The sequence below is a fragment of the Ursus americanus genome, chromosome X (genome assembly GCF_024610735.1).
Source record: "Ursus americanus isolate L20-20 chromosome X, mUrsAme1.1.p, whole genome shotgun sequence".
NCBI classification, from domain to species: domain Eukaryota; kingdom Metazoa; phylum Chordata; class Mammalia; order Carnivora; family Ursidae; genus Ursus; species Ursus americanus.
The window spans coordinates 102,944,467-102,970,634 of NC_142164.1; the positions used below are offsets into that span (position 1 = coordinate 102,944,467).

General features: G+C 47.7%; 1 protein-coding gene across 4 annotated transcripts in view; it reads left to right on the forward strand.

The window, feature by feature from the left end:
• The window catches only part of PCYT1B (phosphate cytidylyltransferase 1B, choline), a 127,333-nt gene that overhangs the window by 76,028 nt on the left and 25,137 nt on the right, over nt 1-26,168 (forward strand). For all 4 annotated transcript variants that reach the window (XM_087859481.1, XM_087859480.1, XM_045787115.2 and 1 more), the window contains exons 5-7: nt 2,668-2,746; nt 13,406-13,548; nt 16,113-16,301. In XM_087859481.1, coding sequence (XP_087715607.1) covers nt 2,668-2,746; nt 13,406-13,548; nt 16,113-16,301 — 411 coding nt within the window. The remainder of the gene's footprint in view (nt 1-2,667; nt 2,747-13,405; nt 13,549-16,112; nt 16,302-26,168) is intronic.

Sequence of the window (26,168 nt, forward strand, 5' to 3'; positions counted from 1 at the left end):
AAATACGTCCTCTATGCCTTCCTAACTGTGGGACCTTGAGCAGGATATTGAACTCACTTACCTAAACTGTAAACTTGGGTGATGCCGGTACTTCTCCCGTGGGGCTGTTTTGAGAATCTAATGAGATCCTATAAGTGAAACCCTTTGAACACTGGCTGGCCCATAGCCAGAGCTCCAAAACGTCATTGTCATTACCACCACCATCATTATTGATGCTTGTATATTCATAGGCATCCTTTTTCAAGGAACAAATGAACACGCATTATATCCAGCAGGGCACAGGTCAGCCTTTAAGGAAAGAACTTTGTAGATATGATTTTGTGACCCTGAGACTCCTACTGATACAAGATTTTTATTAGTTGAAAACATGAGAATTTCTTTTGATCTGCATGAAATTACGTGCTTTGTATCTCCTCACCAGCCCCGCATTAGGAGCTATTCTCTCCTTTTATAAGCCGTACCAAAAAAAAGAAAAAAGAAACCCACAAGATGAAGCTGTTCTAAGAGTTTTCTTTTCTATTTTTAAATTCCCGATGCAGAAGAGAAGAGAGAACACTGATAAATGTGCATGGTAATAGCAGAGGAGATAATTTCCCAGCAAGAATAAAAAGCAAAAGGAGAAACTACAATATGATTTACTTCTAGCAATCACTAACACATTTTTACTAAGCATCTATTGTATATTCGACTTGTGCCAGGCATGATGGGGGTACCGACGATGGTAGTAGTGGCCGCCCTTTATTATTCACCATGTGCCGGGCACTGTGCTGAGGGCTTTGCTCCTACATGAATCGCATTCAATCTCACGGCTAGCCTGAGACTTTGTCGTCATCGTTGTTATGTATTGGAGAGGAGGAGGAACTAAGTTTGAGTACTAAGAATGGATTGAATAATAACATTGATTGAGTGCTTACTGTGCTCTGGTTAATATTTTTAGCACCTTTCCATCATGACATCATTTAATCCAGTGATTCGCAGCTGGGCTTGAGTTTGCCCTTAAGGGACATTTGGTAGTGTCTGGAAACATTTTGGTTGTCGCAGCTAGAGGAGGGCTACTGGCATTTAGCGGGTAAAGGCCAGGGCACCCCCCCCCCAAGAACGATCCACCTCAAAATGTCACAAGTGCCAAGGTTCAGAAATACTGATTTAATCCTTACCACCAACTTATGACTTCTCTATCTGGCAAGCGGTGGGGCGGGCAGGTGGGACTGCTACTATAAACTTCCTCTCGAGGTGGCGTCAAGCCTCATTACCCAGGGCTTCAAAAGCCGGGCAGCAAGTTTTGATTTGATGGAGTAGGAAACAGGGAGCTAGGGGAGATCAGCAGGAAGAAGGACGACATGAAGAAACCCAGTTAAGAAGGACCTGCCCCCCCCATGTGACAGAGGGGTGACTTGGAAAGGAGACAGCCTGCAGTGAGGAAGGTCAGGTGCAAGATGGTAGCAGTAGTCAGGTGACAGGGCCCTGGATTTCGTGTAGCAGCCACGGAGAGGACCTGATGGGTGTGTGTGTGTGTAGGGACGTTCACATGCTCACGCACGCACAGGCACACACCCCAGGCGGCCTTGGGAGCTTTGTGCCTGGAGACTGAAGGAAGTAGGGAAAGAAGGTCAGTTCCAAGGTGTTTAGGGCCTAGGTACACTGGGAAAGTGGAGGTGCCCCTGGGAGGGGACACCAGTTTTTCAGGCTGAATTAAATTTCAAATAGGTTGACTTTATTTTTTTAAAAGATTTTATTTATTTATTTGACAGAGAGAGACAGCGAGAGAGGGAACACAAGCAGGGGGAGTGGGAGAGGAAGAAGTAGGCTCCCAGTGGAGGAGCCTGACGTGGGGCTCGATCCCATTAACACCAGGATCACGCCCTGAGCTGAAGGCAGATGCTTAACGACTGAGCCACCCAGGCGCCCCACAAATAGGTTGACTTTAAAGTGACATCAAGGGGTAGCAAAATAGAAAAGGGTGACTTGGGGCAAATCTGACAAGTTTTCTAGCTTTGGCAGCCTTCTGTCCCAATGGAAGCAGTAGCATGGGCCCCCACCTGCCTAACAAGGTGGTTAGGGAGATCAAATAAGAAAAAAGGTGTGAAATCATTTTTACCACATAAAACATGGCTTGTTGCCATCAGTGGGACAGGAACTAGAGGTTCGGGTTCCTCATCATAGCGAGGGGGATTAAAATCTGAAGCATGGATGAATTCTCTAAGGAGAAAATTTAAAAGCAGAAGGACAGAAGGCCTAGAAAGCCAACTGTCAGAGGAAATGGAGGGACCAGTGAAGGAGACCAACCAATTTAGTTCCCTTTATCTCCTGGAGATGGAGACAGTTGGCAGCACCTTTCAATCAAGGATTCAAGTGCACATTATAAACTCCTTATTTCAGCTCCTTTATTACGACTGCTTTATTTCAAAAGGCATTTGCACACTGGGACGCCTGGGTGGCTCAGTCAGTTGTCTGCCTTCGGCTCAGGTTATGATCCCAGGGTCCTGGGCTCGAGTCCCACAGCGGGCTCCTTGCTCAGCGGGGAGCCTGCTTCTCCCTCTACCTGTTCTCTCGCTCTCTGACAAATCAATAAAATCTTTAAAAAAAAGAGAGAGCTTTAAAAAGCATTTGCACACCCACACATGCACATCCATCCCAGTGGTGACATCACGCCTCTCTCTCCAACAGATTGACTTTGTGGCCCACGATGACATTCCCTACTCTTCTGCCGGCTCTGATGATGTTTACAAGCATATAAAGGAAGCAGGTGAGTTCCCCTGTGCTCGCCTGTCCACTGCATTATGAACACAAGGTTTAATAAGAGACCCCTGCCCTAGTCTTGCAGCATATACATGGAAGGCACTGGAATTTCAGATGTCTGCCAAGTAGCCTTTACAAGCTTCTGTTGACATGTGCTAAGGCTCCGTCGTAGGACAGGCACCATGTAGGTATTTGGAGAATTAATTTGAGCACCAAAGGACTCTTTGCCATACCACGACTACACCAGCTTTTAGTGCGTGGCTCAATTTTAGGGCTCATCAGACTAAAATCATAGGACTCTATTATTTAAAGGGCATTTTCCTCATTCACATTTAGGTCCTCAGAATGAAATTATTTTATACTTCCAAGAAAGTTCCTTCCAGAAGACAGATAACTGGGTAATTAACGATCTGGGCTCCTTGTCTCTAGAGTCAGTCCTGCCATCTGTCGTCCTATCACATGTTCGTCATACCCTCAGGTACCACACACAGAGGCAAAAAGAGAGAATGGGTAAATGTTGGGGAAATCACATAAAATATTTCCTTCCCCAAACTGTTAAGCGCCATTGTAGGCGGCAGACATGGTGCCCAAGCTATGGACGTTGTCCCAGCTGTCACAAAGTATGTCTTTGAAGGTCAGAGACTAGTCTGCCCCAGGGTGTTATCGGGGGGGGGGGCTGGAGAGTGGTGGGTTTCCTTCCACTGCAGACTCCCTGGGGTTCATTTCTTGGCCAAGTTCTCTGTTTCTATTCCTTTGCCGCCGAAGACTTGAGGGAAATCACTGTTGGGCATCGTAGCAGATCTGTGGTTTCCAGCCTCAGCGGGATTCTTGATGTTCCTTGATGACATTGACCTTCCTGCCCTGATGTACCCGCAACTCTTTGCACCCTCGCCTCCTCGCCTGCGTCCTGAGGGGCAGGGGTAGGTGTTCTGTCCCAGGCTGACTTCTTTACCTGGACCCACCTCCTCCCTTCCTTGAAGCCCGTCTGCTTCATTCTTCCTCTCTTGGCGGTGCAAGCTTCTCACTCTCCAGCTGGTTCTTCTCAGCTTACTGTTGTTTGACAGTCTACAAAAACAAGACAAACTAAACCCTTCTTCTGCGCTCCCTCTCCCTTCTCCAGTCCCGTCCTTGTTGCGTCGTCCCTTGCCGGCCCCACGCAGGCGTACCTCCGTGTCATTCCTCAGCTACCTGTGCGTGACTCCTGTCCCATCCTCCCTCGGTTCTCTCATGACCTTCGGACCACCCAACCCAGCGGCTTCTTTGCTGTCCTCTGGACCTAACAACCCTGCTGACCACTCTCCTCTCCCAGGTGCTCTTGTCCTCTACTTCTGGGACAGTTCTGGGACCTTCTCTTTCCCTTCAGTCTCTCTCACCACTCCTGGGGTTTGTGATTGGGTCTCTGGCCCTTGGCCCTGCCCAGCCCCTCCGTCTTGCTAGCCTGGGCTCTGCACCGCCTTGCTCAGGCCCTAAACTCCAGGCACATGGAGTTCATCCCGGTGCCCAGACACACCCCCACTTAACGCCTCGGCTCCAGCTCTTCTCTGGGCTTGGCACGCCCTTCCTCTGAGCTGCTACTCCTTTCCATGCCCAGTTGAGGGGCTAGCCCTTGACATGCCCCCTCTCCCTGCGGCATAATTCAGCAGCACTACCCTCCTCCAACCCTCCTCAGATACTCTTTGCAAATGGATCTTCTTTTCAGCCCCTTTTTGATGGCATCCTGATTGTGTGTGTGTGTGTGTGTGTGTGTGTGTGTGTGTGTGTGTGTCCCCGTGTCCGTGTCCGTGTCCGTCCCTAGCTAGAATGAAGTGCCGTGGTCTACGCCATGTCTCGCCCATCTTCACATCCCCAGCATAGTCCCTGGTACATGTGTAGTGCTCGTTCCGAGCTAGCTAAGCAAGAGGGTGCTTTTTTTTTTTTTAAGATTTTATTTAATTTATTTATTCGACAGAGAGAGAGACAGCCAGCGAAGACAGGGAACACAAGCAGGGGGAGTGGGAGAGGAAGAAGCAGGCTCATAGCGGAAGAGCCTGATGTGGGGCTCGATCTCATAACGCCGGGATCACGCCCTGAGCCGAAGGCAGACGCTTAACCGCTGTGCCACCCAGGCGCCCCCAAGAGGGTGCTTTTAATGGAGTATGATGGGGAGTCAGCTTAGGACGGAGGTCTTCTGTCTGCAAGGACTCGTCCCACCGAGCAGGGAGTAGAGCCGTTTACCTAGATAATTTGGGCACGCACTCTGTCTTGTAGGGTTTTTCAAATTACTTAGATTAAGGGGGCAGTTTGGGGGTAATTATATCAACCCTTGCATCCAATCTGTTTGCTTTCCATTGGTACCATGGCCCCTGAGTCCTTCACCCCTTTATTAAAGGGAGATGCTGACGACCTGTACTAAATTACTCCAAACCACCGTAGCCTCAAAAAATCTCAGGGAAAGATAGGAGGGTTTGCCATTTGACTTGTTTCAAAAATAACTGTGATCTGAATGAAAGATCTTAAAATTGTATCTGTGAATTTGCATTTTTCTCGCTCTATCTTACAAAAGGCAAATAATCTAAATCACAAATTATAGGTGATTTGGGGCAGATGTATAATGGGAAAATCGTCTCTGCTATACACCCACTACCCAACACTTGTTATTTTCCTGAGCTCAGGTTTTCAGTCATTGTCACAGGGTTTCCTATAATCACCTAAGAATTAAAATAGTCATTACTAGGATTTTTTAAATACCCAGCCTCCCCAGATTCTGTCCACTTGGATTATTTGAAAAGACAGATGGGGCAAAGGTGATTACTTCTGTCCTCTTACAGGGTTACCTGGTTTTTCTGACCCTAAAAATGGAGATATCCAAGATGGAGGGAGGCAGTATAGTAGCTGAATTCCTTGGGTTCTCCATCCACCCTCCTTCCTCACGCTACCTTCCGTAACCCTCCCATAAGCCTACTGCTGCCTGAGAATCTTGGGGCAGCGAAGAGTTTGAGGAAAGGATGGGCTGGAATTGGTGTTTAACTAAGCGCAGGTGCACACATAGATTTGTAATGGCTTGGTTCGTTTTCTGCTGCTTTGCTTTCGATCGACGCCTCTTCCATTGGCACCGTCACAGCCCTGCACACCCTCCGCTGGCCGGTAAGCCGTTCTCTGGCGTGTCTAGATGCTCCCGTCTCATGAGTTACCGCCTGCCTTACTGAGAGAGTTCGAGAAGTCGAATATCCCCATTATACTGGAGCTGCCCCCATCGGCGCCGTCTTCCCTGTTCCCGGGACCACTGGAGCTCCTCCCGTGTTGGTCCCGCCATCGCTTATATCCGGCCTGCTGCCGCTACAGGCTTTTCCCGGTATTTACCAATCCCTAGACTCCTGAGGTAGGATGGGTTCCTGAGCGTCACAAACCCAGTCTCCTGGCCCCTCCTTGGCATCACCGCCAGTTCCTGGTAGGACTGGTAATTGAACAGCCCCCGTGATGGGGGAGCTCCTACCTCCCAAGGCAGCACATTCCATCTTTGGACGGCGTTGCCCGTCACTGGTGAATTCATGAATTCTCTGAGTGTGTCCAAGAAGCCAGGAATTGTTGGAGGGAGGATGTGCTACAACTATGAATAAGACGTAGCCCTCACCCAGTGGAGGGAGCGGAGACAGACATAAGTCATTACATCACAATATTATAAGGCTCTGGAGGGGTCAGGGAGGCATGTCCGAAGGTGGGGGGCTATGAAGACGGGCAGCGTGTTTGGAGAAAACCAGTGCTCATCTACTATAGGGTGGAGAGGTGAGAGCAGAGATGGAGATTGGCAGGATGGGGTCGTTTAGACTGAATATGTCACATGGAGCCGGATGCCATCCAGAGTCCGGGAAGTGCCCTGAGCAGGTCTCTTGTGGGGGAAGGATCAACTGGGTAGGAGGCCAGGAGTCATTTCTGTAGCTGAACCTAAAAACCACGCCTGACGCTGACAGTAAGTCAGACCCTTCTAGGTTTGCACTGGGACTATGTAGAATCCACTTTGAGGCTTTTTCTCCTGGGGTGATCCACAGTTTGGGGGCCTGTGTGTTGGCCCGACATGGAGTGGGGAACTGGTTCTTGCCGATCTTTCGTCGTGTGATATCAGACCCGCTCTGCCATCATCTGTGGCTCTCAGGCCCCCTTCGTAGCCTTCTGACATTTCTCGGCACCTCCCTCCCCACCCCACCAACCCCCTCTTGCTTCAGCCTCTGCTGCAGGATCCCTTCCCTCTGCTGCCAGTGGCGGCTACCCAGCAGTCATGCTGATTGCTCTGCTACCTCCAGTGTTCCTCCGGAGGGCCCTGAGAACTTTATAAAAGTTCCCTGTAATCTACTGGAGGGCTGTTGGGGGAGCCATGTCAGTTCTGGAGGTAAACAGGGTACCAGCCCCTGTGCTCTGCCCCTCCCTATTTTTGAGAGAGAGAGAGAGAGAGAGAGAGAGAGAGAGAATCTTAAGCAGGCTCCACGCTCAGTGTAGAGCCTGACACGGGGCTCAGTCCCATGACCCTGAGATCAGGACCTGAGCCAAAATCAAGAGTCAGACGCTTCACCAAATGAGCCACCCATGTGCCTGCCTCTGTGCTCGGGGCTTTCTAATGCGATCTCTCACCTGTCCCTGCCCCTGCGGTTTGACTCTGGTTTGGGCAACGGACAGGCCCTGCTCACATTTTCTCACTTCCACTGTTCCCCTCCTTATCCCTCTCTGGGTTCTTTCCCCTCAAGACAAGGAGGGGCTTTTCTTCTGCCTGGAGGACAGGAAGCTGCACTGGGTTAATTCCAGGCTTGCCCCACTCCAAGGCCTGCAGGAAAACATTCTGTACTCGGAGTCCACTCAGCCTCCGGTTCTTCATAATTAAAGGGGCACTTCTGGGATTTAGAAAACCCTTTCTGTAGTCCTCAAAGCGTGGCTCTTTCAAGTGAAAGCCTAACCTCTGATAACTATTCTTTCTGAAATGAGCCTTCAAAAGAGCCAGGTTTAGAAGTCAAAAGCTGCATGTAGTCTCCTGTATTCTCAGCTCTGGTTACTTTCCCCTGAGGTGATGGAGGTCTTCACGTCAGTGGGAGTGGGGCCTCAGGACAGACATCATCCCCAGAAATGAAAACAGCACTGGATAATATTTCAGAAAAGTATTCTGTGATCTATAATATACTTAGTCTCCCTGATGGTGTTTTTGTGGTTCAGACGTCTTTGTGGCAGCCGGGGAATCTCCATGCTGCCCCCAGCAGGGCTAGTGGTCAGGTCTGTACCGTGTTCTCAGAAAGGCCTCCCTCCCTCAGTGGTGAGGAGCATTGGGTGAGAATGGAAGGCCTGACATTCTCAGATCCCAATGTTGTTTGTAAGGCATTCCAAGAAAGGAAACCCCACACTTGGAAACGTTCAGACTTGGAAGGCTGCTGAAGAACATGGCAGGAGTAGGAGGGGAGAAGGAGGGGAGAAACTGGCTGATGAATCAGTTACATGGAGATGGCTTAAGGCATGGAGCGATGGTTACCTTTCTCAGTCTTTGTAAGATCTGAGCTGTGAGCTGGCTGCTCCTTCCCTAAAATTGCCATGAAGGACCTGGTATAGACCAGTGCTTGTCAAATGCAATTGTGACTACAGATCCCTACAGGATCTTGCTTTCCCTCCCCTCCCCCCGCCCTGTACAGTTAACGTGCGGTGTTATGTTAGTTTCAGGTGCACAAGATAGCCAACAATTCTATACATTACTCAGTGCTCGTCATCATAAGTGTACTCTTAATGCCCTTCACCTGTTTTCCCCATCCCTCCCCACCTGCCCTCTGGTAACTGTCTGATTGTTCTCTATAGTTAAGTCTATTTCTTGATTTGTCTTTGTTTCTTTGTTCATTTGTTTTCTTAAATTCCATATGTGAATGAAATCGTATGGTATTTGTCTTTCTCTGACTTACTGCACTTGGCATTATACCCTCTAGATCCATTCATGTTGTTGCAAATGGCAAGATTTCATTCTTTTTTCTAGCTGAGTAATATTCCATTGTACATATACACATCTTTATCCATTCATCTATCAGTGGACACTTGGGCTGTTTCTATATCTTGGCTATTGTAAATAATGCCGAAATAAACAATAGGGGTGCATATATCTTTCTGAATTAGTTTTTGTATTCTTTGGGTAAACATCCAGTAGTACTATTGCTGGATCCTATGGTAATTCTATTTTTAATTTTTTGAGGAACCTCCAGTCTTTTCCACAGTGGCTGTACCAGTTTGTATTCCCACCAACAGTATACGAGGGTTCCTTTTTTTCCACATCCTCGCCCACACCTGCTGTTACTTCTGTTTTCGATTGCATCCATTCTGAAGGGGTGAGCTGCTATCTCAGCGTGGTGTTGCTTGGCATTTCTGATGAGGAGCGATGTTGAGCATCTTTTCATGTGTCTGTTGGTCATCTGGACGTTGTCTTCATGTCTTCTGCCCATTTTTAGTTGGATTGTTTTTTGGTGTTGAGTTAAGTTCTTTATGTATTTTGGATGCTAAACCCTTAGGGGATATGTCATTTGCACATAAGTGCTCCCATTCAGTAGGTTATCTTTTTGTTTTGTTGGTTGTTTCCTTCACCGCGCAGAAGCTTTTTATTTTGATGTAGTTCCAATAGTTATTTTTGCTTTTGTTTTCCTTGCCTTAGGAGACATACTGCAGGACCTTTTTAAATGCAGATTTGGGTTCAGTAGGTCCGATGAGACCTGAGATCCCCATTGGAAATGGGCTCCTAGGTTCCACAGACCTCACTTAGAGCAGCAAGAATCTGGACCGGGTATCTGGTTTACCCAGGGTGAACCGAATCCGAGTTTCCTGGGGTCACAGTTTCTCAGCGACCTTGTAGAGTAAACACATGCATTCGGTGGTGGTTTATTTCTGGGTGAGTAGCCTCTAGTGAGCTAAGAAAAAGTTGCCTTCCTGATTTTAGGGTATAGGAACAGGTCCAATATTTTCCTAACTCAAAACGATCCAGCGCCCTATTGTTGCATAACAAATTACTCCCACAGTTACTGGCTTAAAAGAGCCACTTTATTTTGCTCGTGTTTTTGTAGGGCAGGATTCCGGCAAGGGCTTGCCTGGGTGGTTTTTGCTTGGGGTCTCTCAAATGGTCGTACTCAGCGGTTGACTGGGGCTGCCATCATCTGAAGCCCCTTTGGGCTGGGGGGCCCAGATGGTGCCTTTATCTGGCTTGCAGTGGGTGGTGGTGCTCGACAGGGAGCTCAGGCGGGGTGGACGCTGCAGCGCCTACCTGTGGCCTCTCCATGTTGCGGGGCTACGTTACCAGGGTGTGCGTCCCAGGGGGAGGCATTTGGAGAGTTAGCGATCTTGACAGAAGCCTCAAGGCTTCTTGGGCCCTAACGTTGGAAGTCTCCGAGTGTCACTAATACCACATTCTCTTTGTTACGGGCGAGTCATCCCAGGGGACGGGGATTGTGCCCGTCTTCCATCTGCCCCGGTCCCCATCTTCAGACCGAATATCAGTCTGATATTCTACTTGCCCTGGGAGCATGGGCAGAAGACTACGTGTGCCTCCTCTCCCGCACAGGTCCATTGCTCTGCTGGTCCCTCACCAAGGGAGAGCCACGGCAGAGAAGGCCAGGGTGTTGATCCTGAGACAAAGACGCTCAGAAGCGGCCTAAGCATCCGCATAGGACTTTCCACTCGAATTCAGGCCTATGTTGAAAGTCAAAAGTCACTTTAAATGAAGACAGAGATATCGAGGGCATGAATTAAACTTCACAGCACTCTGCTTTGCTTGTCAGAACTACATGTCAAAACCCTCCAGCAAAGCTGGATGAGAGGATGGCGCGCAAATGAGGTAGACTGTCAGGTCCACGGTCCTCGTCCTCCTGCTAACGTGGCCCCTACTGCTGTCGAAAGGTTCCTTCATTAACATGTGCTTGGCTGCCGCTTAAAATAGCTCCATAACCAAACACTGCAATTCGGAAAAGCATGATAAAAAAGGTTCTCTGATCATGCTCATTACTGAATATTTTTAGCAGAGCACTAATTAGGATTTGGAGGAAGCCGGGTGCCTCATTATGTCAGCAGAGGGCTTGGCCTCTTTCAGAGACCTACCTCCCCACCAGCCAAAGCAAGTCTGTCCCCGCCCGCAACTTTCAGTCACTCAGCCACGAAGACCTCACTCTGCAGCTTCACAGAAAGGGTGAGCTCGTGTCACCGGTGCTTAAGTGACTTGCTGAAATCTGCTAGCAGCTGGAGAATCTTCTGCACATTTCACCAGGCAGCAGGGGTGTGGGAAAAGTATCTGCCTGCTGAGAGAGGGGGCACAGTGCTCAGTAGGAGGCTCCCTGCTGCTCCCAAGGTGAGGATGTTATCTCCGCCCCCCCACGTAGGACCACTGAGTGTCCCTCCACCCGCCAGGGCCGCCTGCACAGCTGGGTGGGCTGGGGGCTGTACGGTACAGGTGTTTGGAAGTTCGCACCCTCTGCCTTCCCTTTGGCTTTCTGTGTTCAAGTCCGTATTCTCAAAAGGTGTTAGAAGTTTTGGACTAGTGGTAAACCCCACTCTGTGCTCTGAGCCCCAGAATGTTAGAAACCGGATGCTTTGTCTCACACACCAGCAGCGCCAGCCGGCCGCTACCACGCGTGTGCAGCCGATGTCAGAGGGCTCAGTGGGCCACGCTGGCAGGGGCAGAAGCCTGACGAGTTCATGGAGGAAAGAGAAATAGAACTGGATTTGGAAGGGCACTTAGAGATCAAGAGTCATGTAGTCAGTCATGCAGCAAATGTCCTTACAGTGCCTGCTTGTCACCCGGTGCTGAGATCCGGAGGAGAGCCCTGCAGGAGCAGTGCCTTCCCTCGCGTAGCTTGCCGTCAAGCGTCAAGTGGGGAAGGCCTTGCTGGAGAAGCTGCTTTATGAAGGCTTTGGAATGTTTGAAGGAAAAGAGCAGTGACCATGGGAGGGAATAAGAAGCCAGAAGAGCCAGCCCAGGGGGTTGAGAGATTTCTTGGAGGAAGTGACGCCAAAGGTGAAACCCAGCGGATGACCAAGAGTTCACCAGGGAGAGAGTGTGTGTGTCGGCGGCAGTGAGGGGAGGGGGCCTGGCGGCTCAGGACAGGGCGCGGTGGGGGGGGAGCTGGGCAGGACAGCTCGGGAGGATCCAATGAGAATGGGGCCCCTGCAGGGGGGGGGGCTTGGCTTAGGCAGTGAGGTTGGGGGCGGGTCTGAGAGGAGACCTGAGGGAGCGCAGGGAAGGGGTAAAGCAAGCGGCCACAGAGCCGAGGTATGGATTTGGAGCTAAATCCTGAGGACCGTAGAAAGCCAGGGACAGATGTTGGGCAGCCCTCTGATTTCTATTTCCAAAGACTGCTCTGTGGCTCTTGCTGTGTGTAGACAGGGTTGAGGGAACAAAAATCCACATCGCCGGAGACTGGTTTTGAGGCTCTTGCTGTCATCCTTGAACTAGATGGTGTTAGATGGCTTTAGATGGAGGAGGATGGAAAAAAGTGGGTGAATCGGGGAGCCTTATTAGGAAGTAGACTGGTGAGCGGAAGGAGATTGATTGGACTTGGGGAGTGAGGGGGAAGGAAGTGGCACAGATGAGCCCAAAGTCATCTTGTCCGGTCACCTCATTTCTCAGTTTTGGACACTGAGGTTAAGTAACCTGACTTCTGCGGCATGAGTCTTGCCCAAGTCTCCAAACTGAGACCCCAGCCTCGTCCTTAGGCCCTGTCTGTCTGTCACGCCATCCCACCCCTGATATTTCTGACTGGCCGGGATCATACTGGGTAGAAATCCCCCAATTGTCAACAGGTCATTTCAGTTGACAACGGAGGTGTAAGCATGAACCACATTCTTGCCCCAGTTACACTTGCGGCCTCTCTATAGCCCTCCGTTGGAGCACCCAGATACAGCTCAGAGGGCAGCAAGGAATTCGAGAACTTGGCATCCTCTGTGCTTGGCTTTACTCACTCCCACCTGTTCTAGAGGAAAGGGTCCCGAGTGGTGAAGGCACCCTCCAGAGTAGACTACTGTGAGGGAGATAAAATCTTCTAGCAGCCCAAGGGCATGTCTTCAATCCAGAGACAACAAACTCATACCTTTTGCGTCTTTTCCTCAGTAGAATGTGACGCAGACTTCCTTAGGGAAGCAGGGGACTCGCCCGCCTCACTGGTGACTCTCTAGTCACTTACTTACTTAATTTGCATTTACCGAGCACCTTCCATGTGCCAGAAAAGGGCACTGAGCTGGGGGCTGGCAGTCGAGGCATGATCTCTACTTTGCAAATGTTCCCTTTTGCCAAGGAGACAGGTATTTAAAATGCTTTTGTTCACGGAAGACACGTTTGTGTCCTTGAGGTTGTGGCTTCTGTCAGGTGATGTCAGGAGACTTGCTAGAGACACCACCTTGAAGTTGGGCCCTGCAGGAGGAGGAGGAAGGCTGCAGCCGATGTGAGCAGGGAAGGGCGATCAGAGGCGGAGAGGAAAGACGTGGCCCGAACGAATGCCAGGAGCCCCCAGGGCCCAGGGCCAGGGCGCCGGGCAGGCAGGAAGTGCCGGGAGCTGGGCCCGGAGCAGCCGGCTGGCGCCCTGCAGAAGCCTCGCTCCCACACCCAGGGGCCGCAGCTCTGTCCTGGAAACGAGAGCTCGGACGGAAACCGGGGCAGCTGAGACCATCTCACTTTTTCTCCTCTTTACTCTTTGAACAGGAATGTTCGTTCCAACGCAGAGAACGGAAGGCATCTCAACATCAGACATCATCACCAGGATCGTCCGTGACTATGATGTGTATGCCCGACGCAACCTCCAGAGAGGGTACACAGCCAAGGAGCTAAATGTCAGCTTTATAAATGTAAGTGTGCCCCCCCCCGACGACCACCACACACACCAGCCCTGCCACCATTCGTTGAGTGCTTGCTGTATGCCTCGCAGTGTTCTTTTTTTTTAAGTTTTAATTTAAATTCCAGTGCCACACAGTGTTCTTGATGCAGTGTATTTATTGTCCCAATTCAGTCCGTGCAACGACCCAGTGATGTGTTATCCCCATTTACAGATGGAGAAACCAGAGTCCAAAGTCCACCAAAGCACACGGTAGTGAGCTCCTTGTTTTATAAAGGAGCTGCCTCCCTTCCTCTTGCTCCAGCCTCCCTCTGTTAGAGTTCTCAGACTTAACTGAAGGGTGTCTGGGAGAGCTGCCTCGAGAAAGGCAAGCGTTGTCTTCTGCTCAAAGGGAGGGAAGGAAGGCAGAGGCAATGAAAAGCGAAACCCAGAGACAATGACTTTTAAATCTTCGCTTTATTAAGGCCTTACAGATGCTCATTAGAAACCTTAACAGCCTTTTTTTTATTGTCCAGAGAAATTACAGATGCTTAAATAAAGCCTAAAGTCGTTGGCTTCCTTTTGTATTTGTGCCGTATTGTTCCCACAGAGCTGCTGTTAGTTTAATAATAGAGCAACTGTTAAAACAATCTTTAAAACAAGCAAAACAGGCAGTTACAAAGCTGAGAGGGCAGTCCAGTTGCTAGAGGTGATGTTAGTGCGTCTGGACAACTGTATTTGCCTGGACTCCAAGGAGGTGACAAAATTGATTAAAACAGGAACCCTTCATCCGTACAGAACTTCAACACCCCCCCAATAGATTTTCAAAGAGTGATTTTTCTACCAAACTAGATGCTTACAAGTATGTGCAGCCATAACTATCCAGCAGCTTACACAGATCAGTCATCGGTACCTGCGAGATGAGGAGTGGCTTGTTAACTGTCAGTGCTAACTGGTTGTCCTCACGAGGCAGGGAGCATCGGGAGGCCAGACTCTGTGGCTTCACACCAGTCGGGCAACAAAATGGAAAATGTTGGGTTCAAGTGGCCCCAGAACAAGTGGCTGAAAAGAATACCATTATTTGGTATCTTATAGAGAATAAAGCCCTGGTTATTTCAATAAATTAAACTGTCTATTCTTTGAAATTGAATCCAGTCAGCCATCCAAGCATGTCAAACCATTTTCAAAAGTTATTGCTCGTTCTCTTCTAACGGCCTTTAGATAAGCCACTTAGCTCAAGGAACCGTGTAGTCAGCGTGGACGCGTTCACTGCCTTTCTGTGGCAACAAGGCTGGCTGCAGTTCGGAGAGAAAATCGAATGTGCTGGATGGGCACGTCGGTGAAGCACAGAACCTCAGAGGAGGCAGGGACCTGCCAGCGGCCAGTCACCCAGTGCAAGTCCCTGCACTTAGACACAAGTAACGCTGTGCTCAGAGGGGACCTGGCCGAGGTCCCTCAGGCAGAGTAGAGGTGGCTGCCGGTCACTCCAGGCCGCGGCACAGATGGAGCTCACACCCACCCTGAGGTTGAGTCAAGTTTGGAAGGTCTGAATCAGGTAATCCTGACCCAGTTCTGCAATTTTGAGGTGTCTCAAAAAATTCTGAGATAGGAACTTGAGTCCCATGTAGTGAAGAAAAAACCTTATTACCCTATGAGGAGAAAATCTATCATGACTTCCTGGAGGGGAAGACCCTTCATCTCCTGTTATTTTCGTGGTTTGACAGCACTCTCATCAGGCAGCGTGATGAAAGGCTTAGGCTGCTTCATCGTAATCAAACAGCCAGCGCACACGGCGTTCTTACTTTTGAATGCCAGGCTTTGTGCCAAGCACTTCACGTGCAGAATCTGACCTAATCGTTACAGCAACTTGATGGGGTAGGGATGATAATTATCCCCATTTTACAGAGGCAGAAACTGAGGTTTAGAGGTGGCCTGTGACTTGCCCAACATACAGGGCCTTCCGGGCACACAGGGACAGCATGGCTGCATAAGGGCTATAAGAAGGACAAAATCTCAGTCCAGAGAAGCTGTCAGGATGAAAGCTGTCTTCATCACCAAGGAAATGGATGCAGTTCAGTCAGCTTAATGGAAAACATCATTACAGTGAAAATTATAGGGTCACACATGGCTTTTAAGGCCCAGCCAGTGGCCAATTTCAACCAGTACTGCTTTTAACAATGTCCCAGTAAAACAGAGAACTCGGGCAGACTCTGAGTGACTATTCTATGGACAACCCATACTTTTATCTAAATCCCAGGAGAATTTGGGGGGGGGGGTTGCCCAATAGCTACCTGTAATAAACAGCAAATTTGTATTTTTGGTTCTTATGTAAGTGACTTCAACTCTGAAGCTTACAAGAAAGAGAATATTAAAATCACTTGTATTTCACTTTACGTATCCAAGTAGACTAATGACAAATGACTTTTCTTAGAAGAGATGTGCCTTCCCGTCAATCTAGCCCTTGGAAATAGCAACATCCTGACTCTTCAGGTTAAGAACAAACACAAGTTGAAATAAAATGACCATTAGTGTGAATGACTGGTCTCTCTCATGCCCTCTGGGGTAAATCTCTTTTTTTCTCTTTCCATTTTTGACCAGGAGAAGAAGTACCGCTTCCAAAACCAGGTAGACAAGATGAAGGAAAAGGTCAAGAATGTGGAGGAAAGATCAAAGGAATTTGTCAACAGAGTGGAAGAAAAGAGTCATGATCTAATTCAAAAGTGGGAAGAGAAGTCAAGGGAATTCATTGGCAACTTCCTGGAGCTGTTTGGGCCTGACGGTGCATGGGTATGTAATTATTTCACTTGGCCCTGCAGTGATGGGCATTTTCAGTTTCTCTTCATTTTTGTGGAGCCCCTCAAGTGTGTCCCTTATCTCAGTCCGATAAGTAGCTTCATGCCTGAGTGGCTTCAAGTCATGTCATTTATTTAGTTTCCGCTTTATCCCTCAATACGGCACCCTATAGCACCCAAGGCCAGTTGTAGCCTCTGTTTCAATTTCTTGTCCAGACCTTGAAGCCATTTGGTAATTGTTGAATGTCTGTTACTGCGGAGGTTGGTTTTGTAGCTTATCGTAGTCTCTCAGTTGGAAATCAGGCAAAGCTTGGGGGTGGGAGTCAAGTGGGTCAGTGGTGTCGTGGCATTTGTGTTATGAGATAAAGCTAATGGACTCTTGGATCCACCAGGGGAGAAGGGGGCAAAAGAAACCCAGCCGCCTTGGTCACTTTTTTGGTCAGGTACCTTCCTCTTCCATCACTTGTGAGAGAGAGAGAGAGGTGGGGCGGGGGAGAGAAGAGGTAGGATTTTGTCCTGTATCTGTGCCTGTCATGCCCTGATTTTCCCGTTTTTCCATGGTATACATGTGGTGCGATAAAATGCGCGAGTCTTAGGAGACTGAGACCATGATCTACATCTTAAAACGGAGAGAGAAAGTGCAGAGGCTCTCATCTAAATTCTACAGACAATTTTGAGTGGAAGCTATGAAAAGGGAAAAGAAAATTCTGGAAACCACCTCGTACTCCCTTGGTATTTCTATTGTGCATGTACTTCGAGAGTAAAGAACCAGTATTGTCAGCAGCGTTAATGAGGGTTCTATGAAAGAGATCATTTAAAGCTAGCCTTCCTTTTTAAAACCAAACGAAGCGATTCCATCTGATTTCCTTGATTTTAAGTAGCCTAGATTTCCTATTATGACATGAGAAGTCTCTAACAAAATCCACTTTGGCTTAATTATTTTATTGATGGGTTGTCACTGCTGCCTCTGCTCATTTGAGCTGGTTCATTATAGGATTATCTAAAAGTAAAACACTCAATTAGTAATAGAAAAAGAACAATGTTTGAGAAGTTGGAAGAGATGCTTTGCTTCAAGTCTAGTGGCCTCTAAATGATTATAGAGGTGGGTGTTGTAGGCCAATCAGGTCCTATTGGCTGAGTCTGAGAGGGGTAGAGGGTTTGCAAGGGGCTGCTTGAGCTTTCAATGACTTCTAGAAAGAGCTAGCGATACTGGAGGAGCCAAGTGCTGGGTTCCTTTTCATTCTCCATGGGCCTGTTCAAGTTTTTGGCTCAAATCAGTTTAATTCATGGGCCTTTTTGTATACGCACAGTGCTAGGAAGAACGTGAAAAGAAGGTGCAGAACCTGGTCTCTGGGATTCCATGGCATCTAGGACGTGAAGTGTAGCATTTCCCGTTAGTTTAATGTGTACTTTAATAGCTCACATTTTCACAACCTATGTTCAGGGGCAGGACAGACAGCTAGTGGTTTTTTAAAAGAAACCATGTGGGTATTCACTTCCTTATAGGGATTCAGAAATGTGTCTCTGCGGAGAAATATGTCTCTGGTATCGTTAACTCAAGGGGGTGGATGTTTTCTCCACTTGGAGCGAACATAGGCAGGAAAGGAATAGAATTTCATAGAAACTTTATAGATTTTCGTTCTTTCAGGCTCCCAGTGAAGGTGAAATAGTAGCTGGAATTGTTCTAGAGGAGTCTGGTGACAGCTAGCTGCGGTGATTTTTAAGAAATGAAACCCAGCTTCGAGTCTGGAGGTTTTTCTTTTTAAAACTTGCTATTAGTGTCAAAACTGTTATTAACATTAATTTACCATATCAGCCAGACTTAGACATTGCTTTTTTTCTGTTGACATTAAAAGTACAGGAATAGTTACAAGGATGTTAAACGCCAAGATAAGTAATTTGCTTTTCATGAATATGCTATTATTATAATAATTCTTTATTTGTGGATTTGGGACTAGAACTCATTTCTTAAAATAGAGGATCTGCATTACCTGCAAATACAGTACTGTTACAAATAACCCCAATTTGGAGAAGTACAAAATAGAAGGATTTAAAGTACAAAACTTCGTACGACAGAACTGGTGTGCAGCTCTGTATGTCGCTTTTTATAGTGGGTTTTCCATAAATGTGTCTGGATTGAACAGACGCATGGGTGCGTGAGAGAGACCTGTTCACAGAACCTTCTGGCATCTGCGGTGATGAGGTTTAATCCTCTGTATTTAGATCTATATTGATATCACTATCCTAAATATAGGTTTGTATAGATATATACCCTTAGCCTTTTATTGCTTATGGTGCTTGGTACAGGACTTGGTACAACTTGGGGTTTGGATCAAATTCAGTTGGCAGAATAGGTTTGCTGGGCCTTCCACAGCATTCTAAAATTTCTTCCCAGGAGGGCATGAACTCTAGTTTGCCATCTGCACACCACTCCGACCTGACCTTCCCGCTGCCCCTGGACACGGAAGTATTTGCGTCTGCTCCTTACAGTAGAGTCTTACATTCTTCCCCAAGGGACCTGACGCCTGATAGGAAGAAGTGTGACCCAAACCCAAACCCTTCCATTCCAGCAGAGTGCGAAGTGCTGGAGATGACCATGTTGTTACAGTTTAGAAGTTGTATAGCAGGTCAAACCTTTTCCAAAAGCCTTTTTATATCTACTCTACCCATTTTAACCACACAACAAAAGGAGTAGCTGTGTTCTAGATAAAGTAACAAAGGCCTAAGAGAACGATGAAAGTTTTCTACGGTCCCAGGCGTTTGGAGGTACTGGAATGGAGCCTGGGGCCAAGCCTCTTTCTCCTGACCAGCATTGTATCACCCACCATAGGACGGTCCCTGGGAGGCAATCACTTTTCTTCACCCCCCCCTCAGGTCAGGGTATGGCATGGTGGAGAAACAGATGTACCAAAACTGCTCTAAGGCTCTGTGACAAAGCCCATTGCCAAAATGCTGCTTCAGGCCTGCTCATCTAGACTCAGGAGAGGGAGTGTCAGCCTTCCTCTTAAGCAAGCAGAAATCATGGCGTCCCTGGGGATATTATTTATTGGTGAGTAACAAATTCGCCCCCAAATTAGTGACTTAAAAACAACAAATATTATTTCACAGTTTCTGCAAGTCAGGAAGCAGCTTAGCTGGGTGGTTATCATTTAGGGTCCGTCATGATGTTGTAGTCGGGACTTCAGCTGGGGGATCCTCTTCAGCATCTTGTGACTGGGAACAAGGTACCTCAGTTCCCCCCTGCGTGGGCCTTTGCACAGGCTGCCCGCGTGTCTTCATAACAGAGAAGATGGCTTCCCCCGAGTGAGTGATAGAGTATTCAAGAGAAAAGCTATCATCTTTTAAGACTAATATCTGAAGTGACAGTCCCTTTATGCCATATTGTAGTGGTCACACAGACAATTGGAGTATATTGTGGGAAGATACCACACAAAGATGTGAATAAATTCAGAAGGTGGGGCCTGGGGGGGCATCGCTGCTAAAACAGAGGACGTATTCCCATTTATTCAGTTTGATGGGGGATTAGCAGAGCTCAAAAGGTTATTTTTCAATCTTCCCACCTACAGCTCTGCTTATTTAACTTCTTGATCCATTTTTTTTTTGCTTGATTCTTGTAACTAGTCTTGACTCACACTCAGAAGACAGCCTGTAACCCAACCACAGCTGCCAAGGGAAGCCTTCCCCACAGAGACTTGGTAGTCCCTCTTGTCTTTCAGAGACATAGCCTCCAGACTATCCTCAAGGGAGGAGCTTTAAAGGAGCTGAATTCTGAAGCTCTGTTCCCATGTTGGAGGCAATGTTGTTCATTTCCAAGGGCTTCAGGTGCATGGAGCCAGGATCAGGGGGTGCTGAATCAGCTTTTGGGGTCCGCTTTTGGGGTAGGGCCTTCCTAGTGAAACCTGGTTATTTCTCTTGCAAGTGTCAGACACATTCCATTTAAACATTGTGCCCTAGCCACATAGGCTACATTTTAAAAACAGTCGGTATCATTTTGAATGATCTGCCACCGTAGTCCTTAATTGACTTTGAACCATAGACCCGTTTCCTGCTTGAAATGAAAAGGCATCTATTCTGTTTTACAACATGAACATAGACCTTTTCCTGGAGCACCAAGAGAGAATAACCTTAGGTCAGGTCCAAGTTTTTAGTTCACCCCAGACCACAAATACCCTCGGCCCCAATCCAATTAGTCAGATTGATCCGTATGCAAACCAAACAGGCATTTGCATCTAATATAGGAGATATCTTTTTTAAAAACCTTGATGATGTGTTAGTTTTTCAGAAAGAACAGATTTACATGTGAGGTCCACTACTAATTTTTTCAAACTGTGATAAAAAAATTAGCATTTTAACCATTTTAAATGTACCATTCAGTGGCATTAAATACATTCATAGTTGTGCAACCATCACCACTATCCATTTCCAGAACTTTTGCATCATGCCTATTGCAACTCTGTACTTATATAATCTGGTCCCCCCAATCCCTGGGAATCCCCCTTCTTTGTCTCTATGAGCTTGACGACTCTAGTGGGGTCATACAGTGTGTGTCCTTTTATCTGGCTAATTTCATTTAACATAATGTCTTCAAGGTTGAACCAATGTTGTAGCATGTGTCAGAATTTCATTCCTCTTTAAAGCTGAATAATATCCCTTTGTGAAAGGATTTTATTTGCTTATCTTAAATCATTGGCCTGAGAGGCAGGCATCTCAATTAACACACAGCTTAGGAGCCTGCTGGGTTAGTCTCTAGGTACAGAGGCTGGTGGAGGTCAACTTTCACTTTCCCTTTAACTCACTCCAGCTTACTGGCATTTCCCAGAAAGGAGCTTGTACCATCCTTTGGTACCCCCATCTTGTAGCCACCGAGAGGACACCTCGAGATCTCCTGGATCTGGTAGCCAGTGCAACCTCCCCTCCAGGGTCCCTTAAGACTAACCAACTGAGAAAGCATTCTCAACCGTCTACCACCCCCAGGGCCTAGCAAGAGGTTAGAGACCCATCTTTCTGTGAAATAAAACTTTTAGCTGTGGCTGGAGGGGCAGGCTTCTAATTAAACACCCGTCTAAGGGCTGACCGTAAGCCTCTCCGAGACCTCGGAGGGCCGGTGCTACCTTCACACTCTGTCTTCCACCCAGAAGAGCACCAGTAGCTCCTGGGAGGGGGTTGTACATGTGTCTGGTGTCCTGGTCTTTGGGGCTGCCACCTGAGGGATGCTCCTCGGTGTCCTACCTCTGGTGGCTAGCCACCACCCCCAGGGCACTGCCCAGACAGTAGGCTGAGATTCACCCCCAGCCTTTCTATGAAAGAGGCCTATTCATTTGTCCAGGAGCTGGGGCCTAAGCAAGACTTTCGGTTTGGCACAGATCTAGGGACCTAATGAGGTGCACTCTGAGGGCTGGGGCCATTGCACATCATCTTTGCACTCACCCTGTCTTGCTCCAGGTCACCGATATCAACTAGAAAGCAACTTGTACCTGGGTCAGGTGTCCTGACTTTTAACCACTGCCATGGACGAGTACCTCTCACTGACTGAACTCTGGTGCTCAGCAGGAGCTTAGCTTGCAGTCCTGCAGGAGTGGGTACGGCGGCGTGCCTCATTCTGTTGGGCTTCACTTTATATTTGCAGATCCTGTGTTTTCTACAAATTGAAGGATTGTGGCAACCATGCACTGAGCTCGTCTATTGGCACCATTTTTCCAATAGCATTTGCTTATTTTTGTGTGTCACGTGTTGGTAATTCATGCACTATTTTAAACGTGTTCATTATTCTTATATTGGTTACAGTGACCAGTGGTCTTCGATGTTACTCTTGTAATTGTGTTGGGACACCATGAATCATGCCCAGATAATACGGCGAACTTAACTGATAAATGTCTGTGTTCTGACTGCTCCAGTGAGCAGTTTTTTCCGCACCTCTCTCCCCTTCCTGGGGCTACTTATTCTCTGAGACACAATACTGAAATGAGGCCAGCTGATAATCTTATAATGGCCTCTAAGTTTTCTAGTGAAAGGAAGAGTCACAAGTCTCCCACTTGAAATCTAAGGCTAGAAATGCTTAAGTTTAGTGAGGAAGGTATGTTGAAAGCTCAGCCTCTTGTACCTGTTTTCCAAGCTGTGAATACACAGGAAAAGTTCTTGAAGGAAATTTAAAGTGCTACTCAAGTGAACACACAACAATAAGGAAGTGGAACAGCCTTCTTGCTCATCTGGAGAAAGTTTCAGTGGTCTGGATAGAAGACCGAAGCAGCCACAACATTCCCTGAAGCCAAAGCCCCATCCCGAGCAAGGCCCCAACTCTCTCCAATTCTGTGAAGGCTGAGAGGCGAGGAGGCCACCCAGAGAAAATCTGAAGCCATCGCAGGTGGGGTCATGAGGTTTCAGGAGAGAACGATCATAGAAGTATCAGGTGAGGCAGCAAGTGCTGACGCAGAAGCCGCAGCCAGTCACCCTGACGGTCTAGCTACGGAAACGCGTGAAGGCGGCTGCACTGAGCAGCTGCTCCGCGTAGACGAAACAGCCGTCTAGTAGACGACGCTACCGAGGACTTTCAGAGCTAGAGACGGGAGTTGAAATTCTGGTTTCAAAGCTTTAAAATAGAAGCTGAATCTCTGGTTAGGGGCTAACCTAGCTGAGGATTTTAAGTTAAAGCCACTACTCATTTTCCATTTCAAAAATCCTAGAGCCCTTAAGAATTATGCTACATCGACCCTGTGCTCTATAAATGGAACAGAGCGTGGATGACAGCACATGGTTTACTGAATACTGTAAGTCCACAGAAAAAAAGATTGCTTTTAAAATACTACTGCACATTGACAACATACCTGGTCACCCAAAGGCTCCGGTGGAGATGTGTAATGAGATTAATGTTGCTTTATGCCTGCTCACACGACATCCCTTCTTTAGCCCATGGATCAAGAAAGCACTTTGACTTTCAAGCCTTACGATTTAAGAAACCCATTTCGTAAGGCTAGAGCTGCCAGAGCTAGTGATTCTCCTGATGGAGCCAGGCAAAGTCGATTGAAAACCTTCTGGAAAGGATCTTAGTTGCCATTAAGGACATTTGTGATTCGCTGGAAGAAGTAAAAATACCAACATTCACAGGAGTTTGGAAAAAGTGGATTCTAACCATCACAGATGACCTTGAGACGTTTCAGATGTCAGGGGAGGAAGACACTGCAGATGTGGTGGAAGGAGCAGGAGAATTAGAGCCTGGAGATGGGAATGAACTGCGACAGTCTCCTGGCGAAACATTAAGCAGCAACTCCCCATCTGTTACGGAGGAGCAAAGAAAGCAGCTTCTTGAGATGGAATCTACTTGGGGGGAGGATGCTGCGAAGACTGTTGAAGTAACAACAAACCACTGAGAATATTACATACACTTAGTTGAGACAACAGTAGTGGGGTTTGAGAAGATGGACTCCAATTTGGGAAGATGTTCACTGTTGTCTTAAGAAATTGCCACAGCCAGCCCAGCCTTCTGCCACCGCCCTGATCGGTCAGCAGCCATCCACTCTGAGCCAAGACCCTCCACCAAGAAGAAGATCCTGACTAGCTGAAAGCTCAGAAAATGGATAGCTTATTTTAACAAGTATTTTTAAATTAAAACTTCTATATTGTTTTTTTAGACATAATGCACTTTCAAATTTAATAAACTACAGTATAGTATAAGCAAAACTTTTGTATGCACGAGAAAACCAAAAAATTATTTTGGCTTGCTTTATTGTTCACTTTATTGTGGTGATCTGGAACCAAACCCACAGGATCTCTGAAATATGCCTATATTTGCATATTTTAAAAGCTGTTGCCTGAGGGTCTGGCTTCCAATCAGCTGAATCTAGGTGCTCACCGAGATCTTCCCTTTTGGGATGCTGACAGGCCTCGGTACACCCTCCACTACTGGGACCCACTAAAAATAAAATACACTGCTTGGACAATCACAAAGGTTTGAGAGACAACCCAAGAGCTGGGGGAGGGTTGAATGGTAAGTTTCATCTCTGACATGAGGTTGCTCCTTCCGCACGGGTGGAGGTGGCTGTTGTATCTAATTAATGCACAGAAACCAACACGGTTGGTATCAAGGAAAATTGAGGAATATGCTCAAAATTTAAAAAAAGGAGAAAACCTCAGAGAAAGTCCTTAAGGAAATGGAGACAACTGATTTACTTAATAAAGTATGGTCATAGAGGTGCTCACTGAACTTGGGAAAAGAATGAACACAGGAAGGGGGACAGATGGCGGAGGAGTAGGGGACCCTATTTCAGCCAGTCCCCTGAATTGAGCTGGATATCTACCAGACCATCCTGAACACCCACGAAATCAGCCTGAGACGTTAGAAGATACATCTGGATGCCTGCAAACAGAACATCTCCGGTGCTTGGTCTCGAGGTATCAGGCGGGGAGCCGAGAGTCTGCACGCAGATATCAGAATATAAACGGAAGGGGGAGGGAGCTGCTGCACTCGGGCGCCGGGAAGCAGAAGCCTCCTGCACTGGGGAGTGGGCGGACTCGCGGGACGGTAGCCTCCGGGAAACTAGACTGAGACCGGGAGTTCGGGAGCGCGCGCAGGAACCGGGGCAGCCGGCAGTGTTAGAAGCACAAAGGACAGAGATGTGCCGGCCCTGGGAGCGAGGACTGGGAGACCGGCTGTGGGGCACACAACCCGGGACGCTGCGGGGTTTTTAGCAGCACAGACAGAAATGGAGTCAGTGTGGCCAGGAAAGCTCAGTGGAGAGCAGACTGCGATCTCTCTGTTCTGAGACAGAGGTTTGGATACGGCCACTGCTGCTCTCTCAGAAGAGACACAGAAAGCTGCCAGGGAAAGCCGCCAGAGAACAAAAGCCCCCCCAAAAACCGGTTCTCACTGAGCCCATCCCTCCCCCACAGGGGGTAGGGCAACTCTACCCAAACAGGGTTGCCTGAGTATCAGCGTGTCAGGCCCCTCCCCCAGAAGGCAGGCTGAAAAATCAAGAAGCCCACATCCCTAAGGTCCCTATAAAACAGGTGCATCTTGTTTGGATCCTGGTCAATAATTTGGGCTCTGTACATCCCCGCAACCTCTCCTCATCAGAATGACGAGGAGGAGGAACCCCCAAAAAAGGAAAGAAACAGAGACTATGGCCTCTGCCACAGAACTAATGGATATGGATTTAACCAAGATGTCAGAAATGGATTTCAGAGTAACAATTATCAAAATAATGTATAGGCTTGAGAAAAATATTAACAAAAATATAGAATCTCTAAGGGCTGAAATGAGAATGAATCTGGTGGAACTTAAAAATGCTATAAATGAAATGTGGTCTAAACTGGATGCTCTGACAGCCAGGGTAAACTAGGCAGAAGAATGAATTAGTGAGTTACAGGATAAGTTGTTAGAAAAGAAGGAAAAAGGTGACATGGGAAAAAAAGAATCCAATTTCAAGAAGCTAAGCTGAGGGAGATTACTGACTCAATGAAGCATTCCAATATCAGAATTATCAGGGTCCCTGAGGGGATGGAGAGAGAGAGAGATCTAGAAGACATATTTGAGTAAATCATAGCTGAGAACTTCCCTAATCTGGGGAAGAAAACAAACATTCGTGTCCAAGAGGCAGAGAGGACCCCTCCCAAGATCGATGACAACAGATTGACACCATGACATATAATAGTACAATTTGCAAACCTTGAAAGCAGCGAGGGGGAAGAGATTTCTTATGTACAGAGGGAGGAACATCAGAATAATGTCAGTCCTGTCCACAGAGACCTGGCAAGCCAGAAAGGGCTGGCAAGACATATTCAGAGCACTGAGTGAGAAGATTCAGAGACATATTCAGAAGCACTGAGTGATGCAGCCAAGGATACTGTATCCAGCAAGGCCGTCATTAAG